The 22,361-nt window shown below is 41.6% G+C and overlaps 1 protein-coding gene across 3 annotated transcripts in view; it reads right to left on the bottom strand.

Moving 5' to 3' along the window:
• Positions 1–469: 469 nt before the first annotated feature.
• The window catches only part of zc3h18 (zinc finger CCCH-type containing 18), a 48,561-nt gene continuing 26,669 nt past the window's right edge, over positions 470–22,361 (bottom strand). Inside the window, exons 12-19 of one of the 3 annotated variants that reach the window (XM_011476387.3) lie at positions 19,955–20,047; positions 19,414–19,701; positions 8,661–8,777; positions 8,290–8,492; positions 7,984–8,198; positions 7,754–7,850; positions 6,524–6,620; positions 470–1,365 (exon numbers count right to left, since the gene is read on the bottom strand). In XM_011476387.3, coding sequence (XP_011474689.2) covers positions 1,149–1,365; positions 6,524–6,620; positions 7,754–7,850; positions 7,984–8,198; positions 8,290–8,492; positions 8,661–8,777; positions 19,414–19,701; positions 19,955–20,047 — 1,327 coding nt within the window. In that variant the 3' untranslated portion in view covers positions 470–1,148. The remainder of the gene's footprint in view (positions 1,366–6,523; positions 6,621–7,753; positions 7,851–7,983; positions 8,199–8,289; positions 8,493–8,660; positions 8,778–19,413; positions 19,702–19,954; positions 20,048–22,361) is intronic. The other 2 variants (XM_011476388.3, XM_020704191.3) reach the window with 2 other exon arrangements.

The following is a 22,361-nucleotide window of genomic DNA, read 5'->3' as shown; positions in this document are numbered from 1 at the left end:
CCTGAAAAGAAGCTTCGGCATCATCTCCTGAGATTCATCTCCCTGATCCAGCTCGTCCTCAACCCACAGACACTTCCTTGTTTCTAAATCTGGCTTTATCAGTGGTTTTTACTTGCAAAACAATTCATGAGAATATCCTTTTTTGCCATCCTTTTGTTGAAGATACTGGAAATGAAAGTCAACAAGTCCTGGCAGTTTCTGTAATTCCTCAGTAATGGATCTGAGGAAGAATCGGAACTGATTTATATAAAGTATCACGCTGTCGTTCCTTTCTTTGCCTAAAAAAAGAAGAAGAGCTGAATGAAATTCCAGGAGAATGTTTCAGAGACACCAGCGAAGCATTTGTCATGAGGCGCTGGAGATGTTTCACTGAAGCAGAGGGCCGTTCCATGCTGAGGAAGTAAGAATGATGCTCTTTTGAGGGACGGAGTTTCTTCTGTTAGAGCCCCAACAGAAACCACGCTGGCGCTTCGCTTTATCAAAATAGTTTATTTAGAAGGCTCTTGTCACAAAAGCAAGACATCGCCCGTCTCTCAACGCCCTGCTCCACCCCTCGTACGCCTCCAACTAAAAGTCTGACACAAAAAAAGACTGGTTTATCATTTTAAGAGCTAAGAGGAAAAGTAAATCTCGAGTTAAAAAAAAGAAAGCAAATACTGTACGCACATCACTGCCGTCTACAATCATACAGTTGAAAGAATCTGACTTTTTTCGTATTTTTGTACAAAAGTGAAAGCGGCGGAAAACGGTGAAGCGGGCGGTGCTTCAGTGAAGGTTGGCCACCGATCCACTTCATCAAACAAAAGAACGAGATGATAAAAGGGGGTGGAGAAAGCAGGTTCAGTATAAATCTGTTTTCGTGAGAAAGATGCTTCCCGCTGCTGAGCTGTTTTTCGCGCAACGAAGCCTCAAAGCCCCCCGACCACGTGTCCAGGTACCCCTCCCGAAGAAAAACGCTTTCATCTTCTCCGAGGACATCCGAGCGCCTACCTCCAGGTCACTTACATCACAGCCTTTAAACATGAACCACAACACATTTTTACAGGTCCTCTGGAGGGCGGGGGCCTCAGTGCTCCGCCCCTTCACCCTCGCCGCCTTTGGGCTCACGAGGCGGAGCGAGCAGGCAGACGAGGAGGCCGCCCTCCCCTTTATTTGGCGGGGATCTTCGCCCGTTTCCGTGCTATGGCGTCCTCCACGGCCTTCAGCTGCTTCAGCAGCTCCTCGCGGCGGGACAGCGTGTTGCTGGGCTTCCCAGAGCCCGAGCTTGACCCCCCAGCCGGAGTCGAGGCTGCTGCCGGCGGCTTGCTTGACGGGGTCGTTGGGATTTTCCCAGAGGACTTGGGTGGAGGAGACAGGGGGCGTTTTCTGCGAGGAGAAAGATATTTTGGTCAGACGCTCTGCCCGCCTCACAGCAGCTTCACTCAGTTTAATGATTCAGTTTGTAAAACAAAAGTCCGTCTTTCTCAACAGAAATTCAAAAACATGTTTCTGTCCTCCAGAAAACATTTCTAGATTCACTTTCTGGTCTGAAGTTACCTGAAGCCGATTCTTGCATTAAAGCCGATGTTCAGGCTGATCATCTGCTGGAGTCTTAATTACAAGCAAGAGGTTTTCTAAAAACTTGAAGAACCATATATATTCTAAGTGATTAAACTCTTCTTCCTCTAGTGTGTGTAACCCAGTGCTTCTCAATTATTTTTTGCAAGGCCGCTGACAATTTATTAGGTTAGCATCTATAAAATTTGTGTAAGCATACCTGAAATTGTATCTTTTAACATTAACAAAAGAAAAAAATATATATAAATCCACTTTAAACAATAAAAATATAAAAAATCTGTCAGTCTAGTTTAAACTAGAAACATTTTGACCAACTGAACCATTTGATGCAGAGAAAAATAATTAAATCAATAAATAATAATAAATGTAAATTGATCTGAAACATTAACACAGCAGCACCAATATATTTAACTTCTTTAGTCTGAAACAATACATAAAAACATCGTTCTGATTTTCTTTTCTAAATGATGGATTGTTTATTTATGATCTCATAAAGTGCAGCTGTTTTCCTGCAATACCTGTTGCCTTCATGTCAAATACTGACACCAACTAAACCACAGGCAGACAAAGATACATATATGGAAAATAAAGACATCATCAAAATGTTTACAATAGTTCCTAAAGAATGACATCATTAGCACAAGCTGAGGAATCTAAAGTATTGTGCTGATCCTGGTGTTGTGCAATCTAGCGCTCTGCATGCTTTGGTTCACCTCGCAGCCTGAGCCCACTACCCCTCCCCTTTCATTCTCACACACGCAGCTGCGTGTGACAGAAGACAGGAGCAGCTGCCAGGACGGCAGTTCACCGTTTCAGGCTGTTACAAACTCTGTCATTTAACAGATCATAGGAAACCAACAGTGGTGCAGATTTTCTTCCAAGCACTGAGCCGCTGTCACCCCCCGTTAAATTTGCGCCCTGGACAATTGTCCGTTTTACCTGTGCCTAAAACCGCTGCGACTGTGAATTGTGCAAGTTTCCCACTTAAAAAGTTGAGAGAGTCCTGTAATTTATGATGATACGATGAGACACAAAATGATAAAGAAAAAATCCAGAAAATCCTATCGTCTTATTTGTAAATTATGCTGGAAAATAAGTATTTGGTCAATAACAAAAGCTACTTAACTCAGTAAACTCAGTACTTTGTTTGATACCCTTTGTTGGCAATGACAGCAGTCAAAAGTTTCCGTAAGTCTTCACAAGGTTTTCACAAACCGCTGCTGTTATTTTGGCCCATTCCTCCATGAAGATCTCCTCTAGAGCCGAGGATAACCATTTTAAAAAGGTGCTATTAATACAGAAAATGAGTGGAGGACAGAGGATCCTCTTACAGAAGAAGTTACAGGTCTGTGAGGGCCAGAAATCTTGTTTCTAGGTGACCAAAAAACTTATTTTCCACAATGGATGTTTTATGTCATTTTATCTCTCGTAGTCGAGGTTTAACTATGATGGAAATTACAGGCCTCTCTCATCTTTTTAAGTGGGAGAACTTGCACAATTGGTGGCTAACTAAATACTTATTTGCCCCACTGTATAATGTTTCCTCATTTACTGTGGCAGTTATGTTCAAAAACTGTGGGTCAAATCCATGAAGCAGAATTAAAGATGTTTTAGGGCAAAACTCCTCACTACACACTTTATACACTTTTCTGAGACAAACACTAACATTTTCACACGTTTCTCTCTTGTTTAAACTCTCAAAGTTCAAACCTTTAAAGACAAACAAGTTCAGTATTATAGAGTAAAAACAAAGATCTGCTTGCGATTGAAGATTTATGCAGATTGGGCAATCTGAACGCATTCAGTAAAAGAGACACGGCACCGATGAGACTGACAACAGTCCAGAGCCGGAAAGGACACGCAACACAATGCTCTGTAATTAATAAATAAAAATAACTTAATGGCACTGAAAAAGAATCTGTAAAAACAGCGAGACTGCTAAAGGCAAACTGCCACATCGTGAAGGAACACAGTACAACAGAAAAACCTTTTCAAACTGAACACTTCCATTCAAACTTCAGGGGGGAAAAAAACAGAAATAAGAAGAATCTGAAACCGAAAGTAAAATGAACAATTCTTTCTGCTGCTTAAACTGGAATTGTATTTGGAATTTACAAAAAGCAAATTAAAAAACCAACTGCTCTGATAATTATTTTAATGAAATTCCTTCAATCCTGCAAACATTATAGTAACACAAATCTATCCGCATCTTCATCTTTTCCTATGTCTCCAAACAGATGAGGTTTATTTTTTCCAGAAAACGTCAAACCAAATTGGACAGCATTTTTTATATTTTTGTTTCTGGAGAATAATCTAACTTCCAGAAGTTTCTGGACTAAAGTTGTTCCCTTCCTATCCTTTAGACTTTTCCGTTCAGAGGTCGCCGCAGCGCATCAGCTTCCTCTTTCTAACCCCGTCTTCTGCACCCTCTACTCTGACACCAGCTACCCTCATGTCTTCGTTCTCTGCATCCATAAACATCCTCTCTAGACCCTGTTGGCTGGCAGCTCTAGACCACCAACATATTCTCTGTTTCTCCTCTGGACATGTCTGAACCATCTCAGTCTGACCTCTCTGACGTTACCTCTCTGATGTGCTCATTCCTGATCCTCTCCATCCTGGTCACTCCCAAAGAGAACCTCAGCATCTTCCTCTCTGCTACCTCCTGCTCTGCTTCCTGTCTTCCTCATTGTCTCTGGGCTGAACAACATGGCTGGTCTCACCACAGTTTTGAACATCTTTTCTTCCATTTGAAATGAAACTCTTCGATCACATCTGACGCTTTTCTCCTCCCCTTCCAACCTGGCTGGACTCACTTCTCCACTTCTTTTCCACACTCGCCTTTCCTCTGGACTGTTGCCCTACATACTCAAAGTCCTTCATCTCTTCTCCCTGTAGCCTCACTCCTCCACTTGGATTCCTCTCATTCACACACATGTACTCCGTCTTGCTGCGGCGAACCTTCATTCCTTTCCATTACTAATTCATTTTGTGCATAATCTTATCTGTTGTTGGTAATGAATCGATATAAGCAGCAAAACAACCTTAAGAGTCACTTAGGAGCCAAAAGTGTGCCCCCTCCAGCCAGAATGACTTTTGCATTTGAGGAGGAGAAAGGAACTGCTGGAGGCATTAAATACTTCTTTGAATTTTCAAAAGAGTTTCAGATTGGAAAGATAGTTTTTTCCCACATCTCACTTTGAGCAGTGAACGTCTTTTTGTGTCATTTTTCACACTGTTGTCTGAATTCTAGTCAAACCAGGTTTTGTCTTGAACCATGTTCACACTTTGTATGAGGCCACTGCTTTAAACAAAGTGAATAAAAGACAAGAGGATTCCGGTTGTGGAAAAAAAGTAAGGTAACGTGTAGCGAATTACATTTTAAAATAAGCAATAAGTAATTTGATTACAATTTCATCCAGTAACTAGAGTAAAATAATCAATTTTTAAAAGTAATTTACCCAGCACTGTGTGGTCTTAGTCTAGCTTCCCATGACTCTAAATCCATTATTGGGGCATTCTGGGAAAACGCTGATCAGATTGGGCAGCATGTAACCGGCGTGCAGTGACAGACGGCACACCGGTGGATTGCGGATCTGTTTCAGGTTTTGGTTTGACCGTAAAGCAGGAGGCATCAGATGTGACTTTCAGCATGACATTCCTGTGTCTGTCTCCACACAAATGCAGTTTTGTTACGGTGAAACAAAAACACAAAAGCTTAAGTTTTTTTATTTTTATTATCTTCTGGGTTTTTTTATTTTTTAGGTTTAACTCACTGCTGCATGACGAAAAGAAACCAACTGACTTTCCTGTATCTGTTTCTTTAAAAGAGGTTTTCCTGCTCCAAACCAGCCCCACTTGTTCAGACCTTCCTGCATGTGCCGTCATGAATGTGAACATGATGTGGAATGCAGCTTTATTGACGCCCGTCTGTTCCTCCATGCTGCTGTGAACAACCAACACTTTCTTGTAATGTCTTAAGTAAAGGTTTGTTTTCTTAAAGGACTTACCGTTATGGACGTTTAAAAACAAGCTGATGTACTTTCCCCTGAAACAGGTTAATACAAACAAACCCACTCTTTTGTAACCACAAGTATGATTTTAAAGCTCTTGAAGAGGCAAAAATTAATCAAGAGCTGCGAGTTTCAAAGATTAAACACAAGAAAAAGCCACATCTTTGCATTTTCCTGATTTTTTTTTTTTGGTTTCTAAACATTTCAAACTGCAGACTTGCACATTTTTTGCCAGAATCCTGCTTTTCCAGAGCTGGCATGGCGTTGTTAGAAGTGCATCTTTATCAAGTATGATGTTGGTGTGTATGCAGTGACACGTATATGAAGCGTGCTTTCATCTGCACATCATGAGCTCATTCCAAAACATTACGTAATTGGAGACAAAGCAGCCGACTTTTCTGCATTTTGAAATAGAAACGCTTTGAAGCTGAAGAACTATCTTCATTTAAATAGAAAACACTCCTTTCCTGGAGGCGGTTTGAGCAAAACAACATTTATAAAGATATTTTTTTTTTTAATTAGTTACCCCAATAATACATCACATCCAGAATGCTTTATTGACAGACTCGTGCTCCTCAGAATTTAGGGTTGATGTCATGATACATGTACATAAAAATTTAATTTTTTAATTTAATTTGTAGATAAAGTAATAAATTGGTTCATGGGGACGATGAACAGAATTATTTCTCGGTCTAGGTCTAACATGCTACCATTATGTAACAAGCAACTCAGCACATGCTAATGACCGTCAGCCAACACGCTACCCAGTTTACAAAACGTCTATTCAATTTTACTGTGATTAAAACTCAACTTTGGAATATCGAATAAGGTTTCTAGAATTACCTTTTGTCATCTTTCCTCTATTTCTGAAATCATTAAATGTCTCAGAATGACTTCACTAACAAGCCTCCAGTTCAAATGCACGAGTACACCATGCTAAAAGCTGCACAAACCTGTCCCCCTGGGGGGGCATGAGTCGAGGTCCCTGTCCTCTCGGACGATCCATTCTGGGAGACATTGGGGGTCGACCAGGCATCTTTTTATCACGGCCTGAAAAACACAGATCTTAAATTCATATTTTTGGCTACAAGAGATCAGCAACGTTCATGGAGTGCTGAGCGGACTCAGAGATTTATCAAAAATAAAATCTTTCATCTTCAGAAATCTGCTTTTAAATTCAATCTGGAAGCTGTAGGTCTGTCTGCTCCCATTCTTTGGCTAAAGGTAACATGGAACCACTTCTAAATAGAGTCAGGATGCAGAGTAAGAGCCTCGATTGGCATTTTGACACTCATCATTATCTGCCTTTTTAATGAGCCCAGTGAGCCAATATGAGGTGAATTAAAAACTTTGCTATTTTGACTGGGATGCAAGCTCCAACTATTGTCTCCATCTTTGTTCTGCCGATGGCCCCATTTGATTGGTTACCCGAGTCACAAATGGGATAAGAGTCCATCAGAAGCGAATGCAGCAGGATTAGGGGTTAGGATGTGGATGAACAGTAACATTTGTTGAACTTGCAGAAGCGACTGAGTGCAGTCATGTTGTATGTTGGCGGTCCATAAACACAGTAATAACTCCAAAAATTGGGATAAACGTTTCTGCTCCCTCTCACACCTCAGTACATCTCACAAATATTCTACATTTACTTAGTGAGAGCAGAAAACGAACAATGTCATACTGTAATATTATCTGAACCTCCACTCATTGAGAAACAGTGATGGTGAAAACACAGTCGGTGATGGTAGAAGCATGTATGTGGTTGAGAGAGTATAAGAACCTCAATTCAGTCTCGATTTATTACAGAACACTAAGATAACAGAACATAAGAAGCTGCACAACAGCAAAGCACAGAGAAAACTGCAGGGCAGTGTCTACTTTCCTCTGTGTGATTGAGAGATCACAAAACAAATACATATTTTAAATGAAGTGTAACAGTAACACAAATACAAGTTGTTATTTTCATTTTTCTAAAGGGTAGAAGTACAACTTTATGACTTTTCCTACTGGGTTGTTGTCAGAGGGAAATCGACCCAAACGGCTCTGTAAGTGCTGAAGGTTGCAAACCCCTGAGATAAAGGAATGAAAACACTAGAAGATGAAAGCAGCTAATAGCCGGTTGTGCGTCCGCAGCGTGGAACCTGACCATGATCATTGGTCCTGTTGCGATTGTGGCTTCTTACCTCGGTCTGGAGACATGGCCATCCTCTTGCTGAGAGGGGAACCGGACCGGTCCTTGTCTGAAGGCAGGTACCTCTTTCTGTTGCCTCTGTCTCCCTGCTGCCCCAAAAGACGAATAATTCAACCAACTTTTTCAGAACAAACAGTTAATTTAACTGACAGAAAAACAGCAAACATACTGTTATTCCTTGGTAAAGTTCACAGCAAAACTTCTGATAGAAACACCATTAACCTTGTTAAGCAGGGTCAGTTTGATGTCTTTGTGGGAACCTGAACCTCCATAGCTTCCAGGGGGGCCACCAGCCACAGGTAGAGGATGCACAGGGGGGCCTCCCCTATTGCCAGGTCCAGATCGAGGTGGGGCACCAGCCCCTCTGGGTGGAGCTCCAGACTGGTCCATTTTCCTGCGATCTTCCCTAAAAAGCTCATCTTTCTTTGACGGTCTTTCTGCAATTAACAAAAACTTTCAGACTAAACCTCAACAAGCTAGAGTTTCTTTAAGACTGTGAGCCGGCCACGTGTTTGGTGGGACACTCACCCCTGTTCTTGTCCCGGCCCGGAGGCGAGCGGTCTCGTGGAGGCCTGCGCTCCTTGCGGGGCTGGTTGGGTGTGGGCGAGTGGGAGCTGGCGGAGGACACCGGGCTTGCAAGGTCTGCGTACATGTCGTCAGAGTCGGCGCTACGCATGGAGCTGCTGGACGATGCAGACGATACGGACGAAACGCTGCTGACACTGAGCGATCTGCGGAGAGATCAGCAGGCCGTGATGTTTGCATGCAACAGACAGGCCCAACACACCACAGCAACACATCTTCAGTCTACAGATTAAATGCAAACTTTTCTTATAGGTGTAAGAATTCTCAGCCTCCAGAAAGCCTTCGGTCAGCTGCAGCAGAGTGCAGGCGGGTACCTGGACTTTCTGGATCCAGAGCGGGAGCGAGACAGGGAGTTGGAGGATGACCTGGATCTGGAGCTGGAACCGGTGTAACTGCTGCCACTTCCACTCACACTCCCACTCACAGTTCTCCTGGAATATATGGGGAAAAAACCGAGAACTTCAGTCAGGACTGAGTGACCCCTCCCCCTCACGGTCCAAACAGGAAGCTCCAAGAAATCCGTCTAGGAGAAATAACCATCTGTTACTCAGTCATTTTTTTTGGTCAGAATGGCAATTCTTTTTTAACAGTCTTGAAAATCTTAATCCCCCCCCCCTAATATTTTCCTTTCTGTTGTGAAAGTTATTCAATTCCTAAACTGACCAGTCAGATGCCTCGTTAAAAGTAGGCGGTCTCACGTCAAATGTTCAAAACCTTTGACAGGTTCTCCAGAGCCCGCTTTCAAGTAATATGGGTGTGGACTTCCAACAAGCTCACTCCCGATGGGGGAAAGTAGTTGCCATAGAAACGTCGACTCAGACCAGCCTGAATCAATCACAGCTTACTGACGACGTCTGGCTTCAACACGACAACGTTCATAACACACAAAAATGGTGACTTTATTCGATTGGAGTCGGAAGTAAACCATTTTTTATGGATGACATCACAATCAGGCACAACCTGTATAGGTTGGTTGTGCCTGAATTCCTCCACTACTCACTTCGTAGTGCACTTTATAGTGTGTTCACTATTTTGTAAAGCTGTCTGAATGGGTATCCCCATTCCAGAATCCAGTTCACTAAAAATGTCCCAGAAGTCTCTGCGAAAAACAAGCGTGCATCAATGTTCACTAGATTGGGGAACATGGACCACAATGAATTGAGTTTGTACGATTTTAGCGAAAAAAAGTGTTTTTTAAATTTTTTTTAATGATAAACCAATCATATGTTTATCATCAGAACACAGCGGATTCATATGAAAAGCTCTTATTTATTAGATTTTCACTCTGTGAAATCGGTCACACCATTTGCAGTTTAATAAAAAAAAAAAGACGTGTCGTAACAAACACTGTGCTTCTAAGTTAATTGGTATGTTTGAGTGCCACTTTTATTCTGAAGGGCTTCAAACTGACTGTTGCTTAAAAAGCATGTCTGCACACACTCAGAGTGTTTTTCTCTTTAAATCTTTTTAATCATTCTGTAAAAGATAATTATATAGCAAGAACGTCCTGGTTCAAATAGAGTCTAGGACCTTTCTTTATGGAGTTTGCATGACACTCCGACTTCCTCCTATATTCCAAAAACATGCTTCACAGGTTAATCGGTATCTCTAAATTGTCCCAAGGTGTGAGAGTGTGTGGCTTTGCAACAAACCGGCGACCTGTAAGTGGCAAGCGGGTCACCATTTGAATAACACTGCCAGACTGCATTAAGTTTAAAAAACAAACAAACATAAAAAAGTATTATTTTAGTTTGAATTCGTTCAATCACAAAAACGTACCAATTTTTTCTCTCACTTCAACAAAGAATTTATATACAGACCAACAAACTCTGTGACCAACTCTTCTTCCTCCCAACTGAGCCTTGTTGTTTATAGGGCCTATATCATGCTTTTCTTAAGCCTTTCAGAGTAAACTATACACATAAATGATAATACATTATCTTTGGCACACTAGAGAATGATTTATTTTAATGAAAATGAGCTGGGAAATATATTTTCCCAGCTCATTTTCATACCCTGAAGTAAGTTGACTGAATCTCTGATTGGCTCTGTGTGGGTGCCGCCCGTTTCATAACATCAACATCAACATAGAGCCGGCCTGTGTCTGTGTTTCATTTTCTGAACTTTTGTAAAGATAGATGTGCATAATGTGCATTGAAAGGGGCTCTTCCTTACTTTCATAAGTATGAATTTGAGAACTCAGAGAGTAGGTTTTTCAGAGGAATACTCAGAAGTGCATGAATGAATCAAAATACAGCTTTGGGGTTATTTTTTGTGAGAAATTAACATTATAATACACTTTAAACTTAATTTTACATGGTTTAAAGCATTTTGAATCACTTGATTTGGTTTATTGAAGCCGTTCAAGAGTCACCCCATAGGAGACATACGTCTCTGAAAGATTCCAAGACATTTTAGAACTTTTCAAAATCTTTTGTTGCCAAACAGCTTAAAAAAGTACTTTTTCTTTAACATTCCAAATAATTTTCCAACACATAGTAAAGAAAAATAAATACATAAAAAACTATTCAGACAAGGCGCACACTTGTTTGACTCATTTTGTTGGAACTGGAAGGAAGTCATCTTCTATGGGTGATTTCACACTAAACTCAGACCAGTTTTCTTATACAGTCAACTGTGTAGCCACAGCTACTTATCCAGGATAACTGCTAATGTCTTTTTCTAAAGATGATTTTTAGTATTTGTTCAAATCAAACTTTATTTAAAAAACAAAACAAAACAATAGTATGCACACAAAAAAAAAACAAGTCCAATCTAAATACTGTGTCATAAGGTACAGCAGTACAGTGTAACACGTTGTGTTGTTGACTAGTTGTACTTCCTTCATGATCAAAGATCAGATAATGATTATTTTATTTTTATTTTCCATCATTGCACATTCTGTTTTGGTGGAGCAACACATCGGCAGAGAAACATCTGATCTGGAAAATGCTTTCAAAGCCACACACAACACTCACATGCTTATCTAGCAGCCTGTCCCATCACAACATTCTGAGCGTGACCTTTGGAAATGTTTTCCACATTTTATTGAGGATCTCCTGCACAGCAAAGTAACTCGTTTGAATACTTTGGGGCCTGTTTTCCAGCTCTGCTTTCATGCACCTGCGTGTCAACTTTGCCTCACCTGTGCACAGGTGTGTTTCTGTCTCAGTGGTTCGTGCCAACAACTGTCCAAATCAACAGTCTGTGCTGTTTTCAAGGTCACTCAGGCCCATTAGTTGGACCTAAATGTTTTAACTACAAAACGTAAAACCTTATTAGGGCTGGAATGAAAGGTGAAATAAGAGCGGAAGTGTATAGTGTTACCAAGAAAATGAATATGAAGACAGCTGACTGCTCAATTTCAAAAAAGCCTTTAACCCTTTAACATCAGAGATGTTACTGGTGACATCTACACATCGCCGACTTTTTCACATATCATAAATCTTTGACTGTTTACACGAACACGATGAATCGGAAGACTCTGACACACTCGCACACAAAATAAAAAACAGCTTTTCATAGCAGCTTTGGTCTGTTGTGCAGCACTTCAGTGTTGCAAACGCAATGCAAAGCCGCTTTCTCTGTGACAGATCAGCGGATTTCCATTGATTGCGTAAGCTCCTACCTACAGTGAAGTGTTGGACATCAGCACAAAGCTGCTTTTTCTCGGCTTTGAAATCCACTGGAATTACGTCAATTGCATCAAATATGTGTTCTTTCAAAAAAAAAAAAAATAGAAAGAATGTCAACACTTGAGATAAAGTTCCCTTGTCAAAGGGTTAAAGGACTCGAACGAGATATTGTGAAAGATTCTTTCATTTTTTTGCCCGGCAGGTAGATTTATGAAGAACCTTAGTTGAGGACTTTCCAGCTCGTTGTGGATTTTCAGGTTTCAAATTCCAAAACTAGTTGAATTCAATTTACATGACTTCACTCATTATATGTCAGAGACATCTGCTTTTGACCTATTAAGAGAACGAATATGGTGTTCTAACTCCCCCCTAACTCTGTAAACTATCGGCTTAACCAGGTAATTAATCTTTGAGGAATTAGAACTATTCGGGAGGATGCCCATAAGAAAGGTCGATCCACTTTCACATTAAAAGCACAGAAACAGTTTTACAAGGCAGCCTCAGACAGTGGGAAACGACTCAGATGATGCGACCACATGAGTAAGTGGACTTCTACCTCAGGATTAAGGTTAAAGATGGAAAAACAAAGATGGGTCTTTTTGGCTTCTAGCTTCTCTCCACAGAGCAATTATGCCTACAGGGTTGAAGTTGTTGTTTTCCTCCCACATTACAAACAGTAGCTCATTGCTGGTAACACATTTGTAAGGATGGTTAGTTAAGGCAAAGTCATTAATGGTTAATCTTGTTGCTCATTCACTGAACTTTTATGGAGAAATTACCTCCCACCTCAATGTCTACTTTTTTGTATTTTCTGAACCTATTTATAAACCACAGTTATGACAAACATGTACAAAATACTTGCTGCTATGACAAGTCTAAAGTACTGGAGTTAAGGAAATATATTGGTTATGCATCTCTAACTTGTTCAGAACTAAAGTGTTCTTTTTTTGTAATTTTGATGACAACCTTAACTTTTTCAAGGGCCTATACCGTGTCAAATCATTTTTTGGAGCTTTTAAGTGTTTTATAATGTTCATTCCTCACGTAAAGATACCCCAAAGCGATATTTTGATCCATTCACACATTTATGAGTGTTCCTCTGAAAACCTGCACTCCGAGTACCATCTCCTCCCAGTCCACAAAAACGAGCGGGTTCTCACATTGTGACGTAGATAAGTGAGGAACAGCCTCTTCCAGGGAGAGTCTGCGCAGCAAGGATCGCCCCCAGGCTAACACACACACACACACACACACACACTTTCTCCACGGAGCTCACGGTGATCAGCTAACCGCTTTTCTTTTATATGCACCAGATGCACATCCATCTTTGCAAAAGTTTGGATTTTGTTTGTTTGCATGGGAGAAACACAGACGCTGCCAAGGCCGGCTCTAGGTTGACGGCATGAAATGGGCGGAACCCACAAGGAGCGAAAGGCGGAGCCTCAGAGATGGAGTCATCTCACTTCCGGGTTGGAAAAGAACTCAGGAAAATAATTATTTAATTTAAAAAAATTGTTATTTTGTGTGCCAAAGGTAATATATTATCATATACATGAATATTGTTTACTAAAAAAGGCTAAGGAATGGTATGGAATGGGCCCTTTAAAACAAATTACTGGCACGAATCAAAAATAGTAATTCATCTTAGTGTGCCCCATTTGACTGTTAACGTTATTGAAGTGGATACATCACCAGAATTTCCAAACTTTTTAAATGGTAAATGGCGAATACTTGTTTAAGTCTATTCTACCCTCCTTGAAGGTTCAAAGGTTCAGTTAGAATCCCATTCACACATGCCTATACACACAAGGCTTTTGCTGCCTTTCATTGGTGCCAATCTACAACTACCAGGAGCAACATGGGGTGCGCTGTCTTGCCCAAGGACACTTCAACTTGAGGGAAGGCAGAGTAAGAATTGAACCTGCAATAATCCGATCAGAGGTCGACCGCTCGAACCATGTCAGCCCCTATATAATCAAAGTCAATTTAAAGTATGACAAACCTTTCCATCGTATAAGAGAGCTAGACTGAGTGAGTGTGATGTCACCCAAAAAAAAAAAAAAGGCTTTCTTTCAGCTCCAACGACATGACGTCACTTCAGTCGCCATTTTGTTTTCTTGCATTATGAATGCTTTCAAGTTGGAAGCAGACAGCGTCAGTAAGCAGTGATTGATCCGAGTTGGTCTGAGTCAACATTTCCAGGGCAACCACTCTCACCAATCAGGACTGAACATGTTGGATGCCCACGCCCCTACCACTTAAGCAGGCTCAGGAGAATCTGTCAGTTTGAAACGTGAACAACTTCCACCACAGAAATAACTTGTTACAGTAAGAATGGTTATTCTGAAAAATAGGACAGAGTAAAAGTTATAGTAATTTGTAATAGTAATATTTTTTTCCCAATAAAAGTCTATGGGAGTTTGGCATTTTTGGAGCCTGCAAACACTTCCTTTGGGAAACGCCAGTAGGGATGGTTTCAATTTAATCAAGGAAAAGAAAAAGCTTAATAGACAATATCATCAGAAACAATTAATACTTTGGTGCAACCCTGAGGGAATTTATCAGTAAATCTCTGCGTGTAAAGCGTTACAACTATCTAGTGGAGAGAAATGCTTCAGAAAAGAACAACAAACAGGTTGGGCGGCTGGTTTTCCAGGAGAGTTTCCACCTGTAAGCCATACTGCCTACACACACACAGACAAACACACACCCACACACAGACAGACAAAAGCTAACCTACAGGACGGCTGGTTTTTTCCCCCCCCTACCTTCCACATTTCTTCCTCTCTGAATGGTGACATTCACACAAGCACAGTGTGGGACCCAGACACAAGTTTGCGTTTTTCCTTAAACACATCGCCCCTCCACCGTTGTTTATGCAAACATTGAAAAAGCTAGTAGACTCGTTTCGGGGACTTCCTCACAAAGTAGCGCGAGGTGCAAGCCTTCTTCCATCTGAAATTCCATCTATCCTTCATGAATGCCACAGACTTCAATAGATTGCAAAGAATCAGGGCCGTCCTTTGAGAAAACTTGCATAACAAAACAAAGCAGCCACCTGCAGTATTTACTGCAAACTGTTCAAGCCCTCAAACCTGGAAAGTGTGCAAACACAAGTGATCTGTCCACTACTGCACATTTGAATAATCAATGGTTATTCAATCATTGATTGAAATGAAGAAACTATGTCTGGGTATTTAAAACTGAACAAGTAGTTCTGTCTGGAGAGTGAATTTCTCCACATCAGACTCCACAAGATGAAGAATTTAATTTTAAAGAGCCAAATAACTAAAGTATAAACTGATAAGATTTAGCTGGTTGCTCTAAACTTTCATATTTTATCGAGTTTTATGCCAAACGCCCTTTCTGGTTGACTGTCCCTGTGCCCCTATCTACTAGTCATGACCTACTGGTAATGAGTTCAACGCAGTGCCCACTGGTCTACAGCTGAGCAGTCAGCATAAAGTTTCTGGTTCTAATGCCAGCTGGGTTCTCCCCTTGGACAGTTTGTGTGCTGTCCCTGTTCATTTGTGGGTTTTCTGTGGGCTTTCCAGCTTCCTCTCTCGCAGTTCAAAAACATGCTTTAAAAGTTTATCAGTGCGTCTGCAAAAGGTCTCTACAAAAGGTAAATAACTTCCAAGCATTCCAGACAGCGTAATTAATGTCTGAAAAACTTAAGCAAACTACCCAACATCATGTTGAGTGACCTTCCTTAAAGAAAATACATCCAGCAGTCTGAGAAGCAGAAGAAAAAAATCAGATGTGAGGTTTTAAGACAAATACATAAAGTATTCATGTCAGCTTTTTGTGGAAGGGCAGCTTCAGTTGGTTTGAATAGACAAAAAAGGATCCTAAAACTGAACCCTGAGGTACTAACTTAGAGATCTGTGATCTGAGGCTCCAGAGCTACAAGCAGCTCTTTTGCCCCTCTGCTTTGGCTTTAAAAAGAAACTTAAACTTCGTTTATATAAATAAATGGCTTAACAGAATGGACAAAAAAATAGTATTTTGGGGAATTTTGCGGCTATCTGGGTTTTGGGTTCGAAAAAAAAGAAGCTTCAAATGGCTTTTTAAGCGTAAAGGTTGCAGACCCTTGAACTAACTGATGCACATCATTGATTTTTATGGATCGAAGCTGAAAATTCATAATTGTATACATTTCAGTTACTAAAGTAAACACTTAATTGCTATCTGAAGCTTTCTGTATCAATAAGAAACATTCGTATTTTCTCCAAATCAATCAAACTTGGATCATATTTTCTTAAATAATCTCAGTAGAAAGATTTTTCCTAAAATTGCTGTGTATTTTGTTTTATTGTGTATTTATTTGTCTGTGTAGTGTGTATTCATTGTGTATTTTAGTTAAAGCACATGGACTGCTCAATAGGCCCCATGTAACCAGCTTACTTAGTCATCCTCTGCAGCAACGTTTCGCTGGTCTGCAGTTACCACTGGAGTTTCTGCTGAAGTAAGGGTTGGTCTATTTACTGAAATTTAAAAGTGGACATAAAAAATGTCATTACCGTATTTATATCCATACAATACATACAGACCTACTTATTATACCTTTTATGAGTTGTTTATTTGTACAGTCGATGAGTCGGTCATGAAAGTTCCCATAACTTTTTTCTCTGCTAATTAGACTTTTACAATGATATTCTTTTCAGAGAGAATTTAAGTTACCAGGTAAGTTTGAAGAACAAAAGATTAATGCGTAAATAAACAAAAGTTGGAATGTGACTGGACGCGTATCTACAAGCTTAGGTCTTAGTCACAATTGCCCTTACGGATGAATCTGGGCTGTCTGTGGGCAAAAATATGGGAAAACCTGTGAAGGACATGCAGGTGGATCTGCATGAAACATCAAGGTGGTGTACCCCTCGGTGAGTCTGTAGAGCAAATATATTCATGCGCATTTTTTTTAATACAAGCATGCCTCGGTGACAGGTGTGCTGAACACTTATGCAACACATAAGGTCAGTAAGGCTGAAGTAGGCGGGATTAAGGAATGTCGTACAGATTTTTTTAATTTATGAAGTTGTTTTGCAAAATGTTTGCAGTCGGTGTGAAAGCTGCTCCTGTGCAGATTCAGACGGAACCGACTGAGCTGCAGTGTAATGACACAATGAAGGCAAAGTACGACACTGCAGGGCCGGCACAGTTTATTCACTCCATTCCTGCAGAACTGCCCCAACTCAGACTACATGCAGCTCAAACCTTGTGCATGTTTGGTCGCACATAACTGTGTGAAAAGCTCTTCTCAGTGATGAAGACTAACAAAACAGCAGACAGGTGTTGTGTTGACCATGGTTCATATACCGTAATTTCCGGACTACAAGCCGCTACTTTTTTCCTGCGCTTACAGCCCCGCGGCTTATTCAGTGACGCGGCTAATTTATGGATTTAATTAGCGGCCGCCATGTATGTATTTTCGAACTCAGTAAATAGTTTAAATTCTTTATCTAACACCAAGCACAAGGCATTTACATTCAACACACCTCTAAGCAGCCAAACAGCATGGACTTGACTTCAGGTCTTAGACACTTCAGTCATGGTTCAACAAAATGAAACACGCATGCCCGGCCGCATCCCAGAATGCTTTGGTGCCATTAGACCCAACGTGCACCAAATCGCCGCTACAATATGATGAAGCTTTCAAGTTAAAAGCAATCGTTAAAAGCAGCGTAAAAAAGTCCACCGTCACCAACGGGTTTGGAAAAGCCGGTCAGCTGCGTGACGGAGAGAACAGCGCATGGAGTGAATTTACACTCCATTTACGGTTTCTAAGGAAACCGTAAAAGCGGAATTTTGCTTTGAAAAACTCACAGCCTCCGTGTGAGCTGGAGACATCTTCTCCTGCTGATTGAGCTGCGGGGCCGATGGCAGTCTGAAGGCTCCCACACGTAACAACGCACCCGCCCCTCATACACAAAACGTACAGTATTAAGTCCGATTGCTTTGCACAGAAACGATTTGCTCCATCCACCGGCGCAACGGGGACGAAGTGCTCCTCCTTGAAGCCGCCCTGGCCAGAGCTGTCGGAGTAGATAGGAAGGGGAGACAAGGAGCGCGCGGGGCGGGAGCGGAGCGCTAAGGCTTCTGAATTCTGACGCACGCGCCGCACTGAGGCGCGCGTATCACGCTGAGGCGCGCGCTTTTCAGTCGCCGCTGCTTTATTTTACCGGTGTGTTTTTTAACCAGTCCTGTTACTCCCATAACGCTGCCGCGACACAAGCGGAAGGAGAGCTGTACCCGTTAACCCCTCCATCCACTGCTGCTCATTCTTAAACACGTACAAGAGAAAAGCGAGCCGGGCGTTGGCCCCGCCTTTAGCCCCTAAGACTCATGGGAAATATGGAATCGCGGATGTAAATTTCCTCATCATAACTGAGGGGATGTAATGTTGATTATATGGTTACTGTTTGTAATTTTATGTATGATACCTAGATTGTCAATAAGTAAAAAAAAAATGAAATAAAAACACCATAACTGAGGAACTTGTGAACAGAATAGAGGTCCATGCTGTTTGACAGATGTCGATACACTCAAATACATGAGCCAGAAGCAAAGCTGGCACCACCCACAATGTGCTAATGTATTGCACTCACTCTGGGATGCTGGCCGTGATCTGTCAGAATAACAATATTGCCTAATACATGCGCGGCTTGTACTGTGACGCGGCTTGTGTATGTATAAAGCTAATTAAACTCGTGAAAATGGGTGGGTGCGGCTTGTAATCGGGTGCGCTTTGTAGTCCGGAATTTACGGTACACCGTTTATTCCGATCATGGGTCACTACTGCTCTGGCTTTTACGTCACACGTAGATGGTGTGGCGCTCCAGAGGAGGCTTTTGAGCGCGAAAAGGACCGGCTGCCTGCTACGCGCAAGCAAACCATGTCTCTAAGCAGAGCAGCTCTGTGTTTGCGAGCAGGGGAGGATGCTTTGTTATGGTGGCGCTCCGGAGGCGGCTTTGGACCGCAGTCCGTCCGGCCGCTCTGCGTGAGCGAGCTGCATATTTCTATTTGGAATTTGTGAAATTTTGACAATATAAATTTTTATGAGGAGCAAAATCTTTGGTTATATTTAAAATGCAAGTTTATTTTTTTATATAAAATAACAAGAGTAATGAAATGTTGATTTTATTTTCTTTTAACGTTTACTTTATTTCTTACTTGTATAATTTTGACAGGTTATATTTATGGAAAGGAAAATATAAGTTATTTAAGGATTAATTTGGTTTATTCCATTTTAATATTTTCAGTCTATTTTTATTCATATTTATGTTTAAAAAAGGGAAGTTCTCACAGTTTCGTTTTAGTGTGTTCCATAAACATTTATCACATTCGGCCCACAAACTTCAGCGGCTTTTGGATTTTGGCACCCGGAGGAATTGAGTTTGACACCCCCGTCCTAAGGTTTTAGCTGGCTCACCTATGGGGAGGGTGCTGCTGCCTCTCCCTTAGCCTGCCCTCCCGTGGGTTCGGGGGTCTCCCAGGTTCCCGTGGTTGGGGAGGTCTGCCTGCTGCACCCACTCCACCCATTCCTGCGGTTCCCCCAGAGCTTCCAGCTTCTCTGAGAACAGAGGGAGGCTTGCCTCCCTCTGTGGGGGGTTTGGGTGGCCTGGTCGGCGGTCCAGCAGGTGGAGGTGGACTGGGGGCTTTCTTCAGGGGGGGCTTCTCCCTGCGAGGAGGAGGCATGGGTCCCAGCTTAGGTGGCACGCTATAGGAGGGAAGACAAAAACCTTTGTGAGTTCAAACAATGCAGGTAGATTTCTGCTGATCAGTAAACACAGAAGCGTTCAAGTAAAATGCAGCTGAATAGCAGGATAAAGAGTTTTAACATTCAAACCTTCATCTTTGCAGGAACCCTGAGTACATTTAGAGGCATCAAACCTCTCCGTCAAGAGCATTGTGAAAGAAATGTGAAGTGAGGGTGGTGACATCTTTATTCAGACTTTGGGAAGGAGATTTACCCTCGAGCGGACACAGCAAGGAGGTCTGGTTTGTTCTTGGCATTCCGGGGTACTGCTGGACTTTTTGAGGGAGACGAAGAAAAAGATCGAGACCTGAGAAAGGAAAAAAAACAAAACAAACAGACAATGGGTTGATAAACTACATTTGCAAAATACATTTTTCTTTTTGAATCTACAACAAGCAAAACACAACCTGTAAGACCCACTCTGACCATCTTTTGATCCACTTTAAAGGCGCACCTAGTGGTCTTTTACCGTATTTTCCGGAAAAAGTCGCCCTTTTTTTCATAGTTTGGCAAGGGGTGCGACTTATACTCCGCAGCGACTTGTAGTAGAAATAAATTGAAATAAATACATTATTAACCCTCCTGATATGCTCATTTGTGAGGAACAGAGATGATGTTCCTGGGTCAATTTGATGTATGAGGTATGTTAAGTGTTAAAAGTATGTTAAATGACTCAGAGAATCAGCAAACCTTTTTTTACAGTAAGATCTTGAAGTTTAACAACATAATATTCTATTTTCCAATGATTTCATAGATTCAGAAATGCAATAGAAATGACAACTGTTTCTACAAATACAGGATGAAAACAGAGCATTAGTTGGCCAATGATGCTTCATGAAAAGAATAAATAAATAGGTTTGAGAAAGAATTACTGTGAAATTATGAGATAAACAGTCTGCTATGATTGTGTCATATGAGGTTGTGAAAGTTATTAGTTCTTGGTCCCAGATTTTGTCAAATACATTTCCCGTCAAAATACGACTTATCCAGTCCAGTGCGACTTATCTGTGTTTTTTTCTACTTTATAATGCATTTTTGGGCTGGTGCGACTTCTACTCCGGAGCGACTTATAGTCCGGAAAATACGGTAATTATGATTCTGCCGTTTTTAGCCAACATAAACGTGTCATTTTTCTGGGACATAGCCTCTGCAGAGCGGCAGTAGTTCATTAGAAATTCACCTCTGAGTTGTAGGCAGGACTGTTGCCGTGGAGCAACCCCACCCAGTTTCCTTCCACGTTGCTGAAAGCTTTATTACACCCTTTCCTGCTAGCTTACAGCCATAACTTAACATTACCTAACAAAAATGGCGAACAATATTGGAGCTATCAGCCATACAGGTTGGATCCAGATTCCACAGATCCAGAAAACAAACACGTGCACAGATCCATGTGTCTGCAAGTGGAGGATCAGAATGGAGCGGAGAAGGGAGCCTGCGGCCTGCCCATCGTATTTTTCGACGTCACATATACAATGATTTTTTTGTAATAAAGTACCGTCATTTCCGGAGTATAAGCCGCTACTTTTGTCATACGCTTTCAACCCTGCGGCTTATCTAATGATGTGGCTAATTTATGCATTTTTTTCTTTTTTTAAATGCATTTTTTCTAACGGCTGCTAGGGGTGCTCGAGCAGAAAGGGTAAGAGTGAGACAGGGGGAATACGGTATATGTGTCAAGGAAGACAAAAGTTTAATGTAAATTCCCGCTTTGTGAATGAATAGCACGAACAGATCCTAATCATGGACAATGCAAGAAGAAATGCTATGACGCAGCTTTCAAGTTAAAAGCAATTGTTAAAAGCAGTATGAAAAAATCCCCCATCACCAACGGGTTTGGAAAAGCCGGTCTGCTGCGTGACGGAGAGGACAGCGCAAGCTCAGGGGTGAATTTACCTCAGTATGAGAGTGACACTGACAGCTACAACGAAGGAGACAGAGTGTGTGGCGAAGAATATCTGATGCGATTCCAATCAGACACTGAGGAGGAAGACTTCCATGGTTTCAGTGCACAGGAAGAAGATGAAGAAAGCTCCTAGTGACGTTTATGTTTTTTATAACAGCCCCGTTAGTGCTGTGTTACGGTGTGTCACTGTTGTGGAAGAAAACTTCAGGCGTGTATTTGACACTATAAGTTACTGCTGCTCTCAGTGACTTTTACTGGTAGTTTTTTTTTAACCAGCCCTGTTAGTGCTGTTACTACCATATTGCTGCTGTGTCACAGGGACTGTTTGGAAAGAAAAGCTCAGGTACATTATTAAAACTTTGAAAACTCTGTGTACCGTCTTTCTTTGTAAATATATCATGTGTTGAAGCTTTCCCGCGATTACTTTTTCTCTTTCTAACGGTGGTCGGAAAATGCAGGGGAGATCCTCGCCGCTGAAGGCGAATCTTCCTTCGGGGTTCACTTCCCCGTTCGGACCGTCAGAGCCTCCAGAGCGGGTTAAAATAGAATCATTCACAGCTCTTCTGGGGGAAACCTTTTATTTCAAGTACCCTTCAGTCTGTATGTCAAACATGAATGCGCACCCCCAACACACTTTCGCTGCTGCGCGCTTTCCCCTCCTTCCGCTCCTTCTTATAAACGTGCGCGGTTTCAGCGCATATACATCCTCATTCTACAA

Source organism: Oryzias latipes, chromosome 6, assembly GCF_053564925.1.
Source record: "Oryzias latipes strain Hd-rR chromosome 6, Olatipes_Hd-rR_3.1".
Taxonomy (NCBI): Eukaryota; Metazoa; Chordata; class Actinopteri; order Beloniformes; family Adrianichthyidae; genus Oryzias; species Oryzias latipes.
Note: the sequence above shows the minus strand (reverse complement) of the source record. Positions and strands in the feature narration are given on the sequence as shown.